The sequence below is a fragment of the Ovis aries genome, chromosome 10, assembly GCF_016772045.2.
Source record: "Ovis aries strain OAR_USU_Benz2616 breed Rambouillet chromosome 10, ARS-UI_Ramb_v3.0, whole genome shotgun sequence".
NCBI classification, from domain to species: Eukaryota; Metazoa; Chordata; class Mammalia; order Artiodactyla; family Bovidae; genus Ovis; species Ovis aries.
The window spans coordinates 84,585,466-84,603,787 of NC_056063.1; the positions used below are offsets into that span (position 1 = coordinate 84,585,466).

Genomic DNA, 18,322 nt, shown 5'->3' on the forward strand with positions numbered 1-18,322 from the left:
TTTAGGCTCTTGATATACTAGAGCTGTACTGCCCTGCATGGCAGACCATGTGTGCCTATCTAAGTTCAAGTTAACTCAAATGTAAAATTTACTCCCTCTGTTGCACTGGCCATGTTCCATGGACTCCATAGACATGGAGGTCTCATGGCTACTGAAGTAAAAACACAGATAGAGAACATTTCCATCATAGAAAGATCAAGTGGACAACGCTGTTGAAGTCTCCATTCCCAGGTGTACTGCAAATGATTGCCACCCTCAAGTAGGCCACTTTGGCATAAAGATCCTTCTGAGCTGGAGACAACTAGGAAACAGCAGACACCGGACAAGCTCTCTGCCATCCACCTGGCAGCGCTCGGGAGGGGCTGGCCCTCCGTCCCACCAGGAAGGGAAGGACAACCTGTACCTCTGGAGACGGTGACCGAGCCAGGGTGTCAGACAGACTAAACCTCACCGAGGAGCCCGTGTCCCCAGTAGCATCCCCAGGTAGCACCTTTCCACAATGTTCCATCCCTGAAAGCCCAAAGCCTGTTTCCTTTGTCTCATCACGTGTCCACAGTTTATCATCTTTTGTTAAAATGGTATATATGGCCCTCCTCCTAATCATACTGCTTCTTTGGGTCTTTTTTTTTTTTCCTATGGAGGGCTCCTTTCATGGGAGAAAAGTTAAAATATTAACAACAAGTGGAGTTTGTCTTTCCTCCCGTTAATCTGTCTTCTGTCAGTTTAATTCTCAGCCTCGTACCCTAACGGGCAGAGGAATGGCTTTCTTGCCTCCGTTACACAATTTGCCAAGAATAACTGAGAAATACAGCCTACTTTAGCAGGGAGGCTGAACCTCTGAGGTTGACGGAGCTTGTGTGTCTCAGGTACAGAGGATATGTCCAATTTGGAGACATCACCCGGCCACCCTTCCAGGCGGTTTCTATAATTTTCTTCTGGATAAAAGCTTCAACTGAAAGAAAGATGTAGCGGAGGTATTTGAATCTTATTTGGTACTTGCTCCATTTAAATCCTAGATTATTGACAAAACCCAGCCACATTTCTGGTCCTCTTACAGTACTTTAAAACCATATTATAAGTCACAAACTAAATCAAAGATAAAGTATAAGCAAAATGTATTACTAGATTAGGTACGTATGTTTCGAGAGCTAATAGAAACATTAGAGGCTATCTAATCTAATTCCAATTTTTGGTGATGAAAACTCTATGACTCAGAAAGTGTAGACACCTCTCCCAAATTCTCCAAGCCATTGTGCAGGAATTAGCTATCTCATATCCAGACTTAACGCAGCTTGTGTTTTTTCTTTGTGTTGTCATTATAGAAGAGGAATCATATTTTTATTATATATATATTATACAATTACATAAAATTATATAAAAAACTTTGTATTTATTATATTTTTGTCAGAAATGTGGGCCTTCTCAAGTTTTTGAGATTAGAGCTATTGAGAAAAGCCTGTCACTTCATTTACTGGTGGTTGATACACAAGTGTGCAAATGTGCACACACGCAAGCTAGATGTTTTATTTCCTCTCAGCCTAACTCCCTGATTATGGATGAATAAGGTAGTTCCGTGGTCTCAGATTCAGCTCAGTGTGAATATCTGGTAAATGCAGGGAGAAAGGATGGAGAGATTTGCTCCTGGATTGCACGTAGGAGAAAGTGAGAACACACACAGCACCCTCTGCAAACGGGATAAACGTGAGCAGCGCTTTCATCATCAGAGATTTTAATAATGATTCTGTTCTCTGATCTCATCAAACCGACCAATGAGCAGAGGTCACAGCGAAATTACAGAAGTTCATCCTGGCCCTCCTACTGATGTAGCAACAGCTGCGGTAGAGGATCAGTCACAGCTAAGCTGACCAGTAACAGAATCTAAGTTTTCACTGATTATTTTATTCATGTTTTTAAGAAAGCTGCTGAGGGACTTCCCTGGTGGTTCAGCGGCTAAGACTCCATGCTCCCAGCGTAGGGGGCTGGGATTTGACCCCTGGTCAGGGAACTAGATCCTATATGCACCAACTAAGATCAGTTCCATTCAGTCGCTCAGTCGTGTCCGAACTCTTTGTGACCCCATGGACTGCAGCATACCAGGCTTCCTTGTCCATCACCAACTCCCAGAGCTTACTCAAACTCATGTCCATCGAGTCGGCGATGCCATCACACCATCTCATCTTCTGTCGTTCCCTTCTCTTGCCCTCAATCTTTCCCAGCATCAGGGTCTTTTCCAATGAGTCAGTTCTTCACATCAGGTGGCCGAAGTATTGGAGTTTCAGCTTTAGCATCAGTCCTTCCAGTGAACACCCAGGACTGATCTCCTTTAGGATGGACTGGTTGGATCTCCTTGCAGTCCAAGGGACTCTCAAGAGTCTTCTCTAACACCACAGTTCACAAGCATCAATTCTTCGGCGCTCGGCTTTCTTTACAGTCCAATTCTCACATCCACACATGACTACTGGAAAAACCGACCTACAAGACCTTTTAGAACTAACACCCAAAAGAGATGTCCTTTTCATTATAGGGGACTGGAATGCAAAAGTAGGAAGGCAAGAAACACCTGGAGTAACAGGCAAATTTGGCCTTGGAATGCAGAATGAAGCAGGGCAAAGACTAATCGAGTTTTGCCAAGAAAATGCACTGGTCATAGCAAACACCCTCTTCCAACAACACAAGAGAAGACTCTACACATGGACATCACCAGATGGGCAACACCAAAACCAGACTGATTCTATTCTTTGCAGCCAAAGATGGAGAAGCTCTATACAGTCAACAAAAACAAGACCAGGAGCTGACTGTGGCTCAGATCATGAACTCCTTATGACCAAATTCAGACTCAAATCAAAGAAAGTAGGGAAAAACACTAGGCCATTCAGGTATGACCTAAATCAAATCCCTTATGATTATACAGTAGAAGTGAGAAATAGATTTAAGGGCCTAGATCTGATAGACAGAGTGCCTGATGAACTATGGAATGAGGTTCGTGACATTGTACAGGAGACAGGGATCAAGACCATCCCCATGGAAAAGAAATGCAAAAAAGCAAAATGGCTGTCTGGGGAGGACTTACAAATAGCTGTGAAAAGAAGAGGCGAAAAGCAAAGGAGAAAAGGAAAGATACAAGCATCTGAATGCAGAGTTCCAAATAATAGCAAAAAGAGATAAGAAAGCCTTCTTCAGTGATCAATGCAAAGAAATAGAGGAAAAGAACAGAATGGGAAAGACTAGAGATCTCTTCAAGAAAATTAGAGCTACCAAGGGAACATTACATGAAAAGATGGGCTCGATAAAGGACAGAAATGGTATGGACCTAACAGCAGCAGAAGATATTAAGAAGAGGTGGCAAGAATACACGGAAGAACTGTACAAAAAAGATCTTCATGACCCAGATAATCATGATGATGTGATCACTAATCTAGAGCCAGACATCTTGGAATGTGAAGTCAAGTGGGCTTTAGAAAGCATCACTATGAACAAAGCTAGTGGAGGTGATGGAATCCCAGTTGAGCTTTTTCAAATCCTGAAAAATGATACTGTGAAAGTGCTGCACTCAATATGCCAGCAAATCTGGAAAACTCAGCAGTGGCCACAGGACTGGAAAAGGTCAGTTTTCATTCCAATCCCAAAGAAAGGCAATGCCAAAGAATGCTCAAACTACTGCACAATTGCACTCATCTCACATGCTAGTAAAGTAATGCTCAAAATTCTCCAAGCCAGGCTTCAGCAATACGTGAACCGTGAACTCCCTGATGTTCAAGCTGGTTTTAGAAAAGGCAGAGGAACCAGAGATCAAATTGCCAACATCTGCTGGATCATCGAAAAAGAAAGAGAGTTCCAGAAAAACATCTACTTCTGCTTTATTGACTATGCCAAAGCCTTTGACTGTGTGGATCACAATAAACTGTGGAAAATCCTGAAAGAGATGGAAATACCAGACCACTTGACCTGCCTGTTGAGAAATCTGTATGCAGGTAAGGAAGCAACAGTTAGAATTGGATATGGAACAACAGACTGGTTCCAAATAGGAAAAGGAGTACGTCAAGGCTGTATACTGTCACCCTGCTTATTTAACTTCTATGCAGAGTACATCATGAGAAACGCTGGACTGGAAGAAACACAAGCTGGAATCAATATTGCCAGGAGAAATACCAATAACCTCAGATATGCAGATGATACCACCCTTATGGCAGAAAGTGAAGAGGAGCTAAAAAGCCTTTTGATGAAAGCGAAAGAGGAGAGCAAAAAAGTTGGCTTAAAGCTCAACATTCAGAAAACAAAGATCATGGCATCTGGTCCCATCACTTCATGGGAAATAGATGGGGAAACAGTGGAAACCGTGTCAGACTTTATTTTTTGGTGGCTCCAAAATCACTGTAGATGGTGATTGCAGTCATGAAATTAAGACACTTACTCCTTGGAAGGAAAGTTATGACCAACCTAGACAGCATATTTAAAAGCAGAGACATTACTTTGCCAACTAAGGTCCGTCTAGTCAAGGCTATGGTTTTTCCAGTGGTCATGTATGGATGTGAGAGTTGGACTGTGAAGAAGGCTGAGCGCCAAATAATTGTTGCTTTTGAACTGTGGTGTTGGAGAAGACTCTTGAGAGTCCCTTGGACTGCAAGGAGATCCAACCAGTCCCTTCTGAAGGAGATCAGCCCTGGGATTTCTTTGGAAGGAATGATGCTAAAGCTGAAACTCCAGTAGTTTGGCCACCTCATGCCAAGAGTTGACTCATTGGAAAAGACCCTGATGCTGGGAGGGATTGGGGGCAGGAGGAGAAGGGGACAACCGAGGATGAGATGGCTGGATGGCATCACCGACTCGATGGACGTGAGTCTGAGTAAACTCCGGGAATTGGTGATGGACAGGGAGGCCTGGCGTGCTGCGATTCAAGGAGTCGGAAAGAGTCAGACAGGACTGAGCGACTGAGCTGAACTGACTAGACTGACCTTTGTCGGCTAAGATCTGGTGCAGCCAAATAAATAAAATAAATACTTCTTTAAAAAAAAAAAAAACAAAAACAAATCAAAACAGTCCTCAGGGGCCGGCGGAGGCCAGCCCGTGGTGCAGCGGGCCCGGGTCAGAGACCCCGGGAGCCGGAGCCCGGCTTAAGGCTAGAGCGCGGGCCGCGCAGCTCGGAAGTCGGCAGAGAGCCGAGACGCCTGCGGCCGCGCGGGGGCGACTGGGAGCCCGGAAGTCCGCCGCAGCGGCGGTCCCCGAGGCGGCGCGGGGGCGGCCGGGAGCCCGGAAGTCCGCGGATGGCGGTGGGTCCCGGCTGCCGGGCGGTCCGGGGCTGCCGGCCAGGTAAGCGCGCTCGCGGCCTTCCGGGGCATGGCCGTCCGGGCAGGGGCCGCGGCCGCCGGCGCCGCCGTGGTGGCGGTGCTCTCGGCCGCGCTGGCGCTCTACGGGCCGCCGCTGGACGCAGGTACGCGGCGGCGGGGCCGGGCCGGGGGCGCCGCCGGCCGCCGAGCGACCCCGAGGGCCCGGCCGCGGCTGCCGCAGAGGCGGAGGCGGAGCGGGCGGGCCGGGCGAGCGCGCCCTCGGTGTGCGCGGCGTTGCCTCACGAGGCTTTGGAGACGCTCTTCACGCCGTCGCTTGGCCGGGGCCTCCCTTGTCACGGCGGCGTGGGGATCCTGCGGTGAAGAGGGGGCTCTGAGCCAGGCTCCCCCCAGGCAGGGGCCGGCGCGGGGAGACCCGGGGCAGAGCTGCGGGGCTGCCTGGCACCCAGGTCCCTCCGCTGCCGCGCTGCCCCGGCACGCCCGCCCAGGCCCCCCACGACCTCTGCCGCGGTTTGTTTGGAGATATCTTGTTGGTCGCTGTTTGTCTAAAATCCGTACACTCTGCTGCGGTCTGGCAAAGACTTTCTGAGTCGGCTTGAGGTTTCATCATTAGGCCAACTTGCTGAACTTTTTACCAGACAAAAAAAAAAAAAAAAACAGGATTGCAGGTCACTGACTTCCCCTCCTGGCCTTCTGGCATCCATCTCCAGGTTAATTTAAACATTGTTGCCACTGGTTCCAAATCAGCCACAGTTCACATGAAATTGTTGGAGATCCGCACAGTTGTGAGTGGCGAGTCATTCTAGAAAACAGCCCACAGTAAAGAAATCTATTCAACTCTCCTCAGCCACATTCGTTTAACACAAACAAAAACCAGACAGGTTTGACCCGTTCCTCCAGATTCAGAATTGTATGAAGACAAATTTCTTAATGGGGCAGATTTCAGGTTGCCTCTCCTCAAGGCCTTTTTATCCTTAGGTTTGCTGTGTATGTTTCAGCATTTCGGTGAGAAAGTCCAAATGGTGCGTGTTAGAGAGCTAGCTGAAACTTGCTTCTCTGTGGAGTGTAGGGAAATCTAGTTGATCTTCCTTGGGCTCTTTCTGGAACACTGTTCATCTCAGGTGAATGTTACGGATGAGCCGTGTGAGTTGTGCTTTGCCTTCATACAGTTGCAGGTAACGAAAACTACTGTACTTCTCAACAGTGATATGATTTTTTTTTTCCAGCAGTGATTTTTTTTTTTTAACCCATCACAGATTGCTTTCAGAAGGCACATGAGAAGCATTTGACTTGTCTTTTGGTTGGTGGTGTGATTGACTTTTTTTTAATTAAATTTTTTTCCTGCCTGAAAATGACAGCGTTTTGGTGCAATGTCGTGGTCTGCCCAGGCTTATCCACTCGTAACGGTGGCGTCTTCGCAGGTCTCTCTCTGACTCTCAGGTTCCTTGTCAGTAAAAGAAGGATAAACTGGCTTCCGCTAAAGAGTGAACCACGATGCCTTTAATTCATCAGACATCTACTGAGTGGCTTATTTTGTGCCAGACTCTGTCCGAGGTGGTTGAGGGTGGAGTCCAGCCCTTAAGTCACAGGTGGGAACCCTGCCCACAGCATTCTGCAGAGGCAGAGGGGTAGCCTTAGCGGTATTGTGTGTGTAGCCAGGTGCTTAGGTTAAAGTAATGATAACTGATAAAGCCAGAATATTGTAAGGAACCCAGAGTAATCCTTGAGTGACTGGTAAGTTTGGGTTCAGCTTCCAGTGTTTAGAAAGTACCCGTGTTTACTGTTCTGGGGTATTTGGAGGGGCGGCCTTTCTCTGATGTGCTTACATTGACCAGTCATGTTGAAACAGGTACCGCGCAGACGGCCGTCAGTGGTCAGCAGGGCCGCCCTTAAGTTCTGTAACAGCCTAGGTTCCCGTCCTGCAGCTGGCCGGGGTGCCCACGCAGGTGTGTCTCCCAGCCACTGTGCACGGTGGGAAGACGGTGCGTGGCTGGGAATTTGGGGTGCAGATGGGACTGAGGCAGGGGCGAGGAGTGAGAGCTGGTTGTTGGCCCAGCACCTCGGTGGCATGTGAGGTTGGGCCAGAATTGAGGGTCAGTGGCTAGGCTGATGGTTGAGCAAGCCTTCCTGTGCCTTTTCATGTCCAAAGGTTTATAGTGGTTCTGTTTGGAGTTTTAATCCTGTGTTGATTTGGAAGAAAGTGGGAAGGTGTTTGGTTGGATAATAATTAATATTCTTTTTGCATCTTGGGGTCTAAGCATCTGATGTATCAACTAAGGAGTCATTTACATCTACTCACTGAAGAATATTCCTTGAATAGTTTTGTTGAATGAAAGGTAAAACAGTATGAGCAATATTAAGATAAAGCTGTTTTACAGTATGGAGCTGAGTCAGCCTCTGGTCTTCACTTGAACTTACGACCCACGTGTAGTTTTTCTCCACTGCTGAGATAATGGGAAGATAAAAATATTGGATGCCTTTTATGTGAAAGTGTTGTTCGTATCAGCAAAGATCCTTTAATTCTGGAGAAAATGCGTGCTTTATTGCCTCTTTATACGTTGGGCTCCATGGAACATAGAATTTCTCTCACAGTTCAGATGTCTTAAATAAAATGGCAAACATACAGCGCAGGAAGTTTTTCAAGAAAGGCCGATGAAAATCGGCTGTTTATAGACAGTTCAGGGGTCAGACTGAACTGCGATTACGATTCCATGCTTCCACTGTGGGGGGAGGAGGGGGGCAGAGGTTCAGTCTCGGGTCAGGGAACTAAGATGCTGTGTGCCTTGTGGCATGGCCAGAAAAGTGGAAAACCACTTTGAGCCCAGTGTAAGATGTGTTCTTTACTTAGAATGCCATTTCCAGTTGATTAGATTCTCGATTAGTATCTTTAACTGAGTATGGGAGCCAAGACTAGGAAACTAAATTGAGAAGAACATGAACCTGTCTGGCTTGAGTAGACAGTGGAAGGTAACAGAGGGGAGAAGAGGCCCAGCACGCCTGCGGGGAGATGGGGTGAATCTGTGTAGCTCAGTGAGTACCAATGCATTTAGGAAAGCTTTCTGAAGGGTTAAGTAGATTTCCAAGGCGTCCGATACATTTCAGAGTAAATCTGGTGCCTAACCACAGGTGTTAGTGTTGTGTTACCTCTAAACCTCATTTTCTTATGGAAAGGAAATCATGAGGCCACCGACTGAAAGGCTGCAGTGTTCATGTTAAGTCAGCTTTAGGAAGTATTCTGATTAACGCCTCTGTTTTAATATATATATTGATAGCTGTTTATCTTTCTGAACATTTCCCTGTTTTTCAGCGTTAAGAGCATTTTCACTGCACAAAGCACACTCAGTAAAAGACATGGAAAATACTTTACAGCTGGTGAGAAATGTGGTCCCTCCCCTAACCACCAAGAAGCACAAAGGGCAGGATGGAAGGATCGGCGTGGTGGGAGGCTGCCGGGAGTAAGTGCTGCGTCATCCGCCCATCCGTCTGTCTGTCTAGTTGGATTCCAGGAATCATTCCCAAGTGTCAGCTGATGCTGTGACAGTATTTTCCCATGAGGAACGTTTGATTGAACAGCAGAGAAAGCAGGGGCCCTGACGGAGCAAGGTGACCGTGGCCTCCGCTCGCTGTTCCTCTCGGGCTGGGTCCTGCCCCTGGGGCACCAGCCAGTCCAGGGGGTCCGTGATCACCTTGAGCACACTCCCTCTCTGCAGAGGCCTCTGGCGAACTCTCGCTGGCTTCTCAAGCCTCCCGATTTTTTGTCTTTTGGTTTTCCCCCAGCACGCACCCCCACCCGTCCTCCTTGCCAACAGAACCCGTCTTGTTCAGTTGGTGTTCCTGTGGGCATTTCTGGTAACTCCAGTGCTTTCTGTGTCTCTGTTAGTCCAGAGAGAAGTGTCGTCTTTATAAAGTTAAGTCATCTCATCAAGTGTCCATCTCTGCTATTCTTTAACAGGTTTTAAATTTTTCCCTGTACAGTTACCATGTGTTTTGATGAGGTTAATTCCTAGAAAGTTTATGATTTTTGCTGATATTGTAGATGGTATTATATTTTGCAATTAATTATTCCTGGAATTGAAAAAGTTTTTTTCAGTTGATAGAAATCTTGCTGAACTAGTATGTACTAGGAGATAATTTTCCTGTTGAGATCTGGATAGTGCTTGCCTCATTCTCACTTTTGACTGTGAATATTTCCTTAGGTACACTGGAGCCCCCTATTTTGCAGCAATCTCAGCTCTCAAAGTGGTAAGTTTGGTTATAGCTTCTTTGTTAGGATTTTTTAAGTGAAAGTGTCAGATCTTTTAAATATGACGGCAACAGATGTTTTCTGATAGAAATCTAAATAACGTTTCAGGTAACCTCGGGGGAGAGACACCTTTAAAGCTACCCTGACCTTTTGTGTAGCCACAGAGGAACTCAGATGGAGTTTCTCTTAAATTCAGGTTTTATTAGAAGTGCCCTTGCCACAGTGATCCCGGGCTGCCTTTCCAAGCCTCGCACAAGCAGTGGACACCTTTTCACTGTGGCCACAGCCCGGACATTTCGATCATGCGCATCCCAAAGGCCTGGCGGCCCAGGAACCGTGAGGTGACCCTGCAGCCCACAGACCTCACAGTGATGCCGTCTGATGGCTGCTGACCTGCCCCTTGCTCAGTCAGTCGCTCAGTCATGTCCGGCTCTTTGCCACCCCCTGGACTGCAGCACGCCAGGCTCCTCTTGGGTGGCAGCGGTGTCGGCCTTTCCTTCCAGGCCTTTCTCAGGCTCTGCCACTGGCCAGGGCCTTCTCACCCGCCTCCTGGCGGGGGGCGAGCTGCGGCGGCCGGCGCACCTGCGGACTGTGCTGCGGGTCGGGGCGGTTGCGGCAGGGCTGCGCGCTCTGCGTGTCTGTCAGGCGAGTCCCACCTGAGCTGGCCTGCTGTGCCCCTCCCCAGGGCGCGGATCTGTCCCACGTGTTCTGCACCCGGGAGGCCGCGCCCGTGATAAAGTCCTACAGCCCGGAGCTGATCGTGCACCCCATTCTGTGAGTGGGGCGGGGCCACGGGCATCCCTGGACAGGGAACTCGGGGTGTGCGCAAGGCTGGTGTGGTTGTGCGTGGGCTGGTGGCGGGCAGTGGCACTGGGCATGGCATCCAGTGTGGCCCATGGGCACGGGGCATTGGGAAAGGGCGTAGGTGCTCCCACTGGAGGCGCTCAGCGTGGGCGCTCAGGACTGCCTGGCGACTGGACAGGTGGCCATGTGCTTCGTCGAAAGGGCTTTGGCGTCACTCACATGAGACGGGAGCCCACGGCTTCTGCAAGTGCCCGCCCAGCCTTGTGAACGCCACAGGGGCTCTGCTGGAGCCTGATGCTGTAAAAGGCTTGTCAGGCCACTGTTGAGAATAAGCCCTTGGGGCCCAGGAGTGGCAGGGGTCCCACTGGGAGGCACTTGTCGGGTCCTGGGGGTGCCCTGCGGAGGAGAAGGGCTGGGTAGATGGTGTTTAAACTGGGAGGCAGGGGTGTGGGTGTGGGGGGAGGGCCTGGTGTGGAGGCAGTGGGGAGCAGATGGGAGTGGGGGGCGGTGGGCATGGGGGAGGCCAGGAGGGCATCCTGCAGTCAAGTGGAGAGCCGAGTGGAGGGTCCTGGAGGAGCCCCGGCTCAGGTCCTGGGACAGGAAAAGGACCCTGGGGGAAATCTGCCAAAGTCTGTAGTTGGATTAATAAAGGAAATGAACACAAAAATAAGCTGCCGACACGTCTCTTCTTGTTCAGGGACAGCCCGGAGGCCGTCCACGAAATGGAGCAGTGGCTGCCCCGACTGCACGCCCTGGTGGTGGGGCCCGGCCTCGGCAGGGATGACGCTCTGCTGGAAAACGTCAAGGTAGCCACGGCCTCTCCCAGGAGCCTGCTTTGGTCACGGGAAGTCTCTTGCTGCTAGTCGTCCTGTGGTGGGGGAGTTGGGGTTTGGGGCGGAGCAGGAAGGGGTGTGAGAGATGCACGTAGAGCAAGACCTGCTGGGCGGGCTCCCTGCGGGGCGCGGGCCCTCGTGCTGTGGCTGGGGCGGCCTCTGCGGGTCCCGCCGTGATGCAGGTCCCGGCGTTGGGGCCAAGCAGCATTCGCAGTGGCCCGGCTTGGGTCATGCTCACGGTGCCCTCCCTGCTGGGGCCACCAGCAGCCTGCTCAGCTTGAGGTCTGGCGCTCCTGTGAGGACAGCGCGCCCTGGTCACAGAGAGCCACGTTTGCAGAGCACTCTGCACGGGCTTGGTTGGTGCGGGACTCAGAATAGCTGGTGCCCGGGGGCTTCCCTGTCACCGTGACCCGGGGGAGGGGGTGCTTCTGAGTCCTGATGATCTCACAGGACGCGTAAGCGTGCATCTGGTGGAGGTGTGTGTGCAGCCGTCCTTCCCGAGCTGTCCGATGGGTAAAGCGGGTGAAGGGCAGGCATGTGTGGGCTTTGGCAGAATTCAGTGAGAACTTGAATGTCCTCGGGGCCCCTTCCACGACTCGGCGTTCCAGCCTTTGGAGTGGAAGCTGGGGCCAGAGACGCCGCGTCCTCAAGCCTGCGGCCTGTCGCTGAGCAGGGCCCGCGGCCGCCACAGGCGGGGCAGGGCTGCCCAGGACATGCGTCTGTGACGCTGGTGCCGACAGTCGGCCCAGTTACCGCACACGGTGTGGTCGGGGGCGCCCCTCCCGCAGCCTCTCAGCGCGTGTCCTGGAGCCACAGACCCGCTGCCGGCCCCCCAGGGACCGAGCTGCCGAGGGCGGCGACTGATGCCAGGGGGTGCTTGTTTACAGACGGTCCGTGTGGAGGGCCTGTCCTCACCCACCCAGATGGCGAGCACGCAAGCAAACTTTGACGTTATCTGCCTGGAATACCTTAATGTTTTCGTAGAACCGTCTTACAGACACATGGGCTGTGCTCAGTCAAGGAATACTGTATCCAGAAAACTAAAATAAAAGTGATTTTTATAGAGACGTGAAACCATAATCTGTATCAAGAGGGGTTGGGGATGAATTTAAGGTGATGAAAGGCGGGGTTCTCTGTGCTTCAAGTTCTTTGTTATTTTCAGAAATTCATAATAAAACGTTTAGTGTGTTTATCTTTTAAAAAAAAAAGCTACTCTGCAGCGTGAGTTAGAGATTGGGAGTGAGCCAGCATAGACCTGCTGGCATGTCTGTGGCCCCGACCGGGCCCCAGCTAGCAGGTGGGCTTGCCCTCTGCTCGCCCCCTCTCGGCTCCCTTGGGTGCTGCCCAATCATAGATGCTCAGTAGGTCTTTCCTGAGCGATTTCACTGTTGGCGTGATCTGTGCAACAGCCTGTCTGCACCTGGGCAGGACGGGTATGGGGCTCCTTTCTCGGCGGATGAGAATGTCATCCTGAAACTGATTGTGGTGATGGCTGCTTTCTGTACGCTTTCAGTGAATGGACTGAACGGCCTGTAGCAACCTCAGTAAATAAAGCGACCCCCTGCCGCGCGGCCACCTCAGGGAGGGAGGTAGTTTCTCCGGGATTCAGGTCCCTGCTTTTCCTTTCGGCGATTTTAGGAAGGTTTTCACAGGCCATAGCGCCCAGTCACTTAAAGGGCGCGGTTGCCGGGCTGGCGGTGTGTTCACGGAGTTCGCAGGCATCGCCACAGTCGGCTTTAGGACACTCGTGTCGAGCCTCGTTCACTGTTGACGGTCACGGTCACACTTAAAGACTCATGAAATGTGACGTACGAGAGGTGCGTAAAAACAGAAGAGCTGGGCGCTTGAGGCGTCAGGTTTCTGACCCCGAATCCCGAGGGTCCGCAACTGTTGGGAGTTTGGAGATGCTGGCTGGGGGTCGGCCTCCGTGGACTGGCCTGGGAGCCAGCACCAGTGCTGGTCCTGTGGCTCGCGTGTTCAGAGTTCAGGCTGGCCCTGCAGAGGGCTCTTCTCACTGTGTTTCGCACTTGCTTAATGAGTCCCGTGTGTGTGTTGATGGCCTGGTGTGGAGTCCGTCGGAACTGCTGTTTCAGCTTTCCTCAGGCAACGGGCTCAGTGCTTAGCTGCCTGCCTTTCTTGCAGGGCATTCTAGAAGCATCCAAGGCCAGGGGAGTCCCCGTGGTCATCGACGCAGTGAGTGTGGCCCCTGCCCTGCCCCCTCCTCACCGCAGCCCCCTCGGCCGCTCCTGAATGACCCGCGTCCTCGTCCGCAGGACGGGCTCTGGCTTATTGCCCAGCAGCCAGCCCTCATCCAGGGCTACCGGAAGGCGGTCCTCACCCCCAACCACGTGGAGTTCGGCAGACTGTCCGAGGCTGTGGTGAGTCAGCCAGGCACAGGCAGGTGACTGCATGCACTCCAGAGCATCCTCCGGTCAGCGTCCTTGACGGGGTGAAACCTGGGTGGTGGACTCGGGGGTCAGCCTGGCCTCCAGGCACCGCCCCCCCCCGGGCGATTGCTTCGTCCCTGCCCCGCATGCCCTCCTCTGAGAGGTGGGGTGGGACGGGGTCCACGTCATAGGGTTTTTGAGGACGAGATCAAACCGCACCACTGACCGCACAGCATGGGGCTAGGTGCTGCCTGCACGCCGCTGAGAGCCTGAGGGTCGGCCAGCCGGCCCTCGCTCCGCGCGCTTCCTCCACACCTGCCGCTCTGCCTCCGTGGACTCGGCCAGGCTGATCGTAGTTACTGTGGAAGAAAGCCCACATGTAAGGACCGAGCCATTCACACCGAAATTGTTGAAGGGTCAGCTGCGTCTGTCCACCCAGCGTCCTACGTGTTAGCCCATGTGCGTCTGCTCTTTATCCTTCAGAGCTGCGTCACTCGGGCAAACCTGCAGACTCCCTGCCATGGGCCGGGGCCCTGACTCCGCCAGGACCAGGTCGGGGCGGGCACCCTGCGGTGTTTCTGCCCCGAGGGCTGTGTTGCTGTCCGCCTGGAGCACGGATGGCCTGGGCCTCAGGGCCCGGCTCGTCTGGCTGTTGGCAGGTGCCAGGCAGGCCCCCAGACGAGCCGGACCCCGGGCAGACAGGCTCTCCCGTGTCCCATGAGGCCCATGTCTCTGGTCCTGTCTAGCTGGGGGCGCCCCTGGAGGGCGGGGACCGTCACGGAGCGGTGCTGAGACTCAGCCAGGCCCTGGGCAACGTCACCGTGGTGCAGAAGGGGGAGCAGGACGTGATCTCTGACGGCGAGCAGGGTGAGTGGGTGCAGACGCCACCCCGCATCTCAGCCAGTTGGCACAGCCACGCTGGGCACCAGCCCCAGGAGGACCGCTTGTCCGCAACCTCGGGAAGCCTGGCTTTGCCCTGTCGCTCGGTGTTCTGCACAGGGAGGTGGTCTTGGTGGGGCGTGCTGGCCCGGGCTGGCCCCGGCATGGCGGCGGATGCTCCTTCCCTGCTGTGTGCGACGGCCCACGGAGGGCCCCCCACAGCAGACGGACGCGGGCACTGAGTGCCTGCTGCTCGTTCAGTTCACAAGAGCGCCCAGAAAGGAGACGCCAGGGAGCAGCTGGTGGCGCGGGAGTCCCCGGGCACCAAGCACAGCCTTGGGGGCCGCCTGCCCGTGCCCTCAGCGGGGCTCCGGGCTCAGCGCGCGGCACCTCTGCTCCCTGCAGGGCCCTCCCGCTGGTACAGCCCCCCGGTGGCGCCAGGCCCAGCGGGCAGTGGCCAGACAGCTGGACACGCAGGGCTGCTGACCAGGTCATGGGAACCAGGGGCCAGAGAAGCACAGGCCTGGGCACGTGTGTGCACTCGCACGCACTCACGCCACACGCACGCACTCACGCCACGCACACGCACATGCGCACACACGCACTCACACGCCACACGCACACACACGCCACGCACATGCGCACACACGCACTCACATGCCACGCGCACGCACTCACACGCACTCACGCCACACGCACTCACACGCCACGCGCACGCACTCACACGCCACGCACGCACATGCGCACACACGCTGGACAGGAGACCCAGCGAGCGTTCTCCGAGGGACCCTGAGACCTGTGGGTTCTTCAGATGCTAGAAGGTGCTCTGATCCCTGACACAGTCAGAGGCACATCTGTTTCAGACATTTTCAAAGAAAAAGAAACTTCTCACTGTGCAGAAAAGTCCCAGCCGGGGTGCCACCAGCTCCGAGTCTCCTGGAGGACAGGGGCCCTGGGGTGGGCGTGCTCATCCCCTCAGACCCTGGGTGCTGCTTGAGGGGCGGCCTCCTGCCGTGCTTGCCTGGAGGCTGCCACGTGGGGACGGCGGGGAGGAGGGTGGAGGGCGCCCCCAACGCATCCTCTCCTCCGCAGTGCTCGTGTGCAGCCAGGAGGGCAGCGGCCGCAGGTGCGGGGGGCAGGGGGACCTCCTGTCGGGCTCCCTGGGCGTCCTGGCACACTGGGCCCTCCGGACCGGCCCCCAGAAGACTGGCGGGTAAGTCCTGTCTCGTTGCTCCTGTTTCAGCAGCTCCTACGTATAGTGAGGAGCAGACTGGGATGCTCCCGGTGAAGCACCGGTGTCATGGGGAGAGCTCCCAGGGCTGGCCGGGTTGATCCCTGCCACTGGTCTGGCCACAGGAAGCAGCCCTGTCCCCCTGGGTGGATGGCCTCCGGGGCATGGGTGGTTCTCCCTGCTCCCACCCCTGCTGGTGTGGGAGACGCTGCTCGGGGCTCTGCGGCGCCTGCTCTCAGAACGGCTGTCGTGGTGGCGGACACGCAGGAGGGGCGAGCTCACGTTGACAGATGAGTCTCCACGAGGCATTCGGGCTCTGAGCTGGGGGGCTCCCTCCCCAGATGGCGTAGAGAGCTGGGGCACCCCCACCCCTTGGGAACTAGACCTCTGCTCTCCTCACCCATCCTGGCCACAGTGATGGTGCCAGGCTGCAGGGTCACCGCAAACCTGACCAGCACACCCGTGGGGTGTGTGCAAACGGTGCTGGTGGGTCCAGCGCGTGGCAAGCAGGTGCCCCGGGGCGGGGGGGTGTGAGGGGCGTGGCCAGCAGGTGTCCCCAGGGGGGTGTGAGCAGTGTGGCGAGCAGGTGTCCCCCGGGGGGGTGGGGGGTTGGGTATAAGCGACTTGGCGAGCAGGTGTTCCCGGGAGGTGGGGGGTATGAGCGACGTGATGAGCAGGTGTCCTCGGGGGTCTCAGCGACGTAGTGAGCAGGTGTCCCTGGGGGTCTCAGTGACGCAGTGAGCAGGTGTCCCCGGGGGTCTCAGCGACATAGTGAGCAGGTGTCCCTGGGGGTCTCAGCGACATAGTGAGCAGGTGTCCCCGGCCGCAGCATTCTCCAGGTCCTAGAACACAGCGGGCGCTGACGCTGACCAGGTGCTGTGTGAGGTCACCTGGGGCGACAGCCGTGTCCTGACCCTTCCCACATGCACAGCTGTTTCTGACGCTGGTCTGTCAGGATCGTCCATATCCCGGTTACCGGCTGTGTTCACTGTAGGGAGGCTGCCTCGGAGGCCCTTAGACTCGAGCTGACCAGCCTGGGTCCCGGGACGGCAGGCAGGATGCGCGGGGTGCGGTGGCCGCCCCTGAGACCTCTCCCCGCAGGCCCAGCCCGCTGCTCGTGGCCGCCTTCGGCGCCTGCGCCCTCACCCGGCAGTGCAGCCAGCAGGCCTTCCAGAAGCACGGACGCGCCACCACCACCTCTGACATGGTCGCCGAGGTCGGGCCCGCCTTCCGCAGGCTCTTCGAGGCCTGAGCTGGAGCTGCTGGAGGGCGGGTGCCGTCCGCCCGCCGCCTCCAAGAGGTCTGCGCTGTGCAGGCTGACACAACGCCAGTTTGGAGCTTAGCACTTTCTGCCTAAACTGATACAGGACGGTGCTGGTGAACTCTCCTCAGCCTCTGTAGTGTCAGAAAAGAATTGCGTGATGAGGCGGTGATGGCGGCTCAGCCGGGCCGTGGGCTCCGCTGCTGCCTGGAGCGGACCCCGCATCTGAGCGTCGTGTTCCTGTGAGAAGGGCCCTCACTAGCGGGCCTCACGGGGGTCCTGTCTCTCGTTCCCAACTGTGAGTCATGTTTTCTTTTTAACTTGAGGTCCTGCAAAGGCTGTGGTGTTCATTCTTTAGCTCATTTTGCCGTTTTAAACGGTTATTGGGTCTGACACAACTGGGCAGAGATATTCCGCATTGGTTGGTTAATTGGCTGACGTTTTCCAGAATAGTCAGCAGTCTGTCAGAACTGGAAATCCTGGAGGCCCCTGGGGAAACCACCAAAGTAAATGACGGAGCTTGGCCCCCGAGTGTGCAGGGCAGCCCTGGGACACCTCACTTTGACGTGTCCGTGCAAAGGCAGGCGTGGTGACGGGCCCCAGGTGAGGGGTGCCCAGGGCTCCCAGGTCAGGGCCCAGGTCGGGGCCCAAGCTGCCCTGCACTTGCTGGAGGGGCCGGACAGCGGGGCCTCTGCCTCGGGGCGGGGGCGGGGGCGCTCTCAGGAACGTTCAGAACGTGCTCTCTCTGTACCGAGCTGTCTTGTCGGCATCGGCTCAGCCTATGTGGTGCTTGGTGGCCCGTCTCATTTCTCCGTGGGGTCGATTACAGCGCGTGGCCCTGAGTGCGCTATCCACATGCTTTCTGCAGGACGGGCCTGGTCCGTGTCCGTATGTGTGTCCTCAGTGACCCCTGCTCTCCATTCGGACAAAAGATCCCGCTTGCTTTGAATAGCTTGGACTTAAGGTTTCTTTAAAACTGTGGATCACTTACGTCTAATCGTAGAAAAGCTTCACTACTGTCGTGGACCTTTCTTCTTTTGGGGAATTATACCTAAATCACGGTCGTTATTAAAGGACAGACGTGGTTGATTTCACTGGAGAGAGTTGTGTGCTTTTTTCTCAAACAGCCAGAATTCACCTTCAGTTTGGTCCTCAGCAAGGACGTTCTCAGACATGGGGATGAATACACAGCTGCCCAACTAGCTGCCAGTACTGTTCACGGGCGCTTGTCATGCTGTTAAAGCGGAACCAGCCCGGAATGTGGCGGCTTCTCCCCATGGAAGACGTAAGGCAGCAGTCACAGGACCCACCGCGTCTCTGCACCCCTCTGCTTGACGGGGCAGCTGGGCGATGCTCCTGAATGAAGGGAGTGCCTGCCCCCGGCTCCTCTGCAAACCTGGGC

General features: G+C 54.5%; 1 protein-coding gene across 12 annotated transcripts; it reads left to right on the plus strand.

Moving 5' to 3' along the window:
- Window positions 1-5,241: 5,241 nt before the first annotated feature.
- Window positions 5,242-18,014, plus strand: NAXD (NAD(P)HX dehydratase). 12 transcript variants are annotated; one of them, XR_006061031.1, is made up of 11 exons: window positions 5,242-5,428; window positions 8,590-8,737; window positions 9,479-9,524; window positions 10,211-10,299; window positions 11,027-11,135; window positions 13,305-13,355; window positions 13,436-13,540; window positions 14,296-14,416; window positions 15,521-15,641; window positions 16,654-17,218; window positions 17,789-18,014. XR_006061031.1 is itself a non-coding variant. In XM_042255060.1 (10 exons), the coding sequence occupies exons 1-10, from the start codon at window positions 5,335-5,337 to the stop codon at window positions 17,000-17,002; spliced, it is 1,233 nt and encodes a 410-aa protein (XP_042110994.1). In that variant the 5' UTR covers window positions 5,242-5,334; the 3' UTR covers window positions 17,003-18,014. The 12 variants fall into 12 exon arrangements, 8 of the variants coding, with proteins under 8 accessions (XP_042110994.1, XP_042110996.1, XP_042110995.1 ...); XR_006061032.1 differs by having other exon boundaries at window positions 16,761-17,218; XR_003590517.2 differs by having other exon boundaries at window positions 5,242-5,307; window positions 16,761-17,218.
- Window positions 18,015-18,322: the final 308 nt, after the last annotated feature.

What these genes read in the sequence shown, in the direction of transcription:
- NAXD (XM_042255060.1), top strand. Translation starts at nt 5,335, where the DNA reads ATGGCCGTCCGGGCAGGGGCCGCGGCCGCCGGCGCCGCCGTGGTGGCG. An exon ending in CTGATCGTGCACCCCATTCT is followed by an intron (nt 10,300 to 11,026) that starts GTGAGTGGGGCG and finishes CTTCTTGTTCAG; the next exon opens with GGACAGCCCGGAGGCCGTCC. An exon ending in GCAGACTGTCCGAGGCTGTG is followed by an intron (nt 13,541 to 14,295) that starts GTGAGTCAGCCA and finishes GGTCCTGTCTAG; the next exon opens with CTGGGGGCGCCCCTGGAGGG.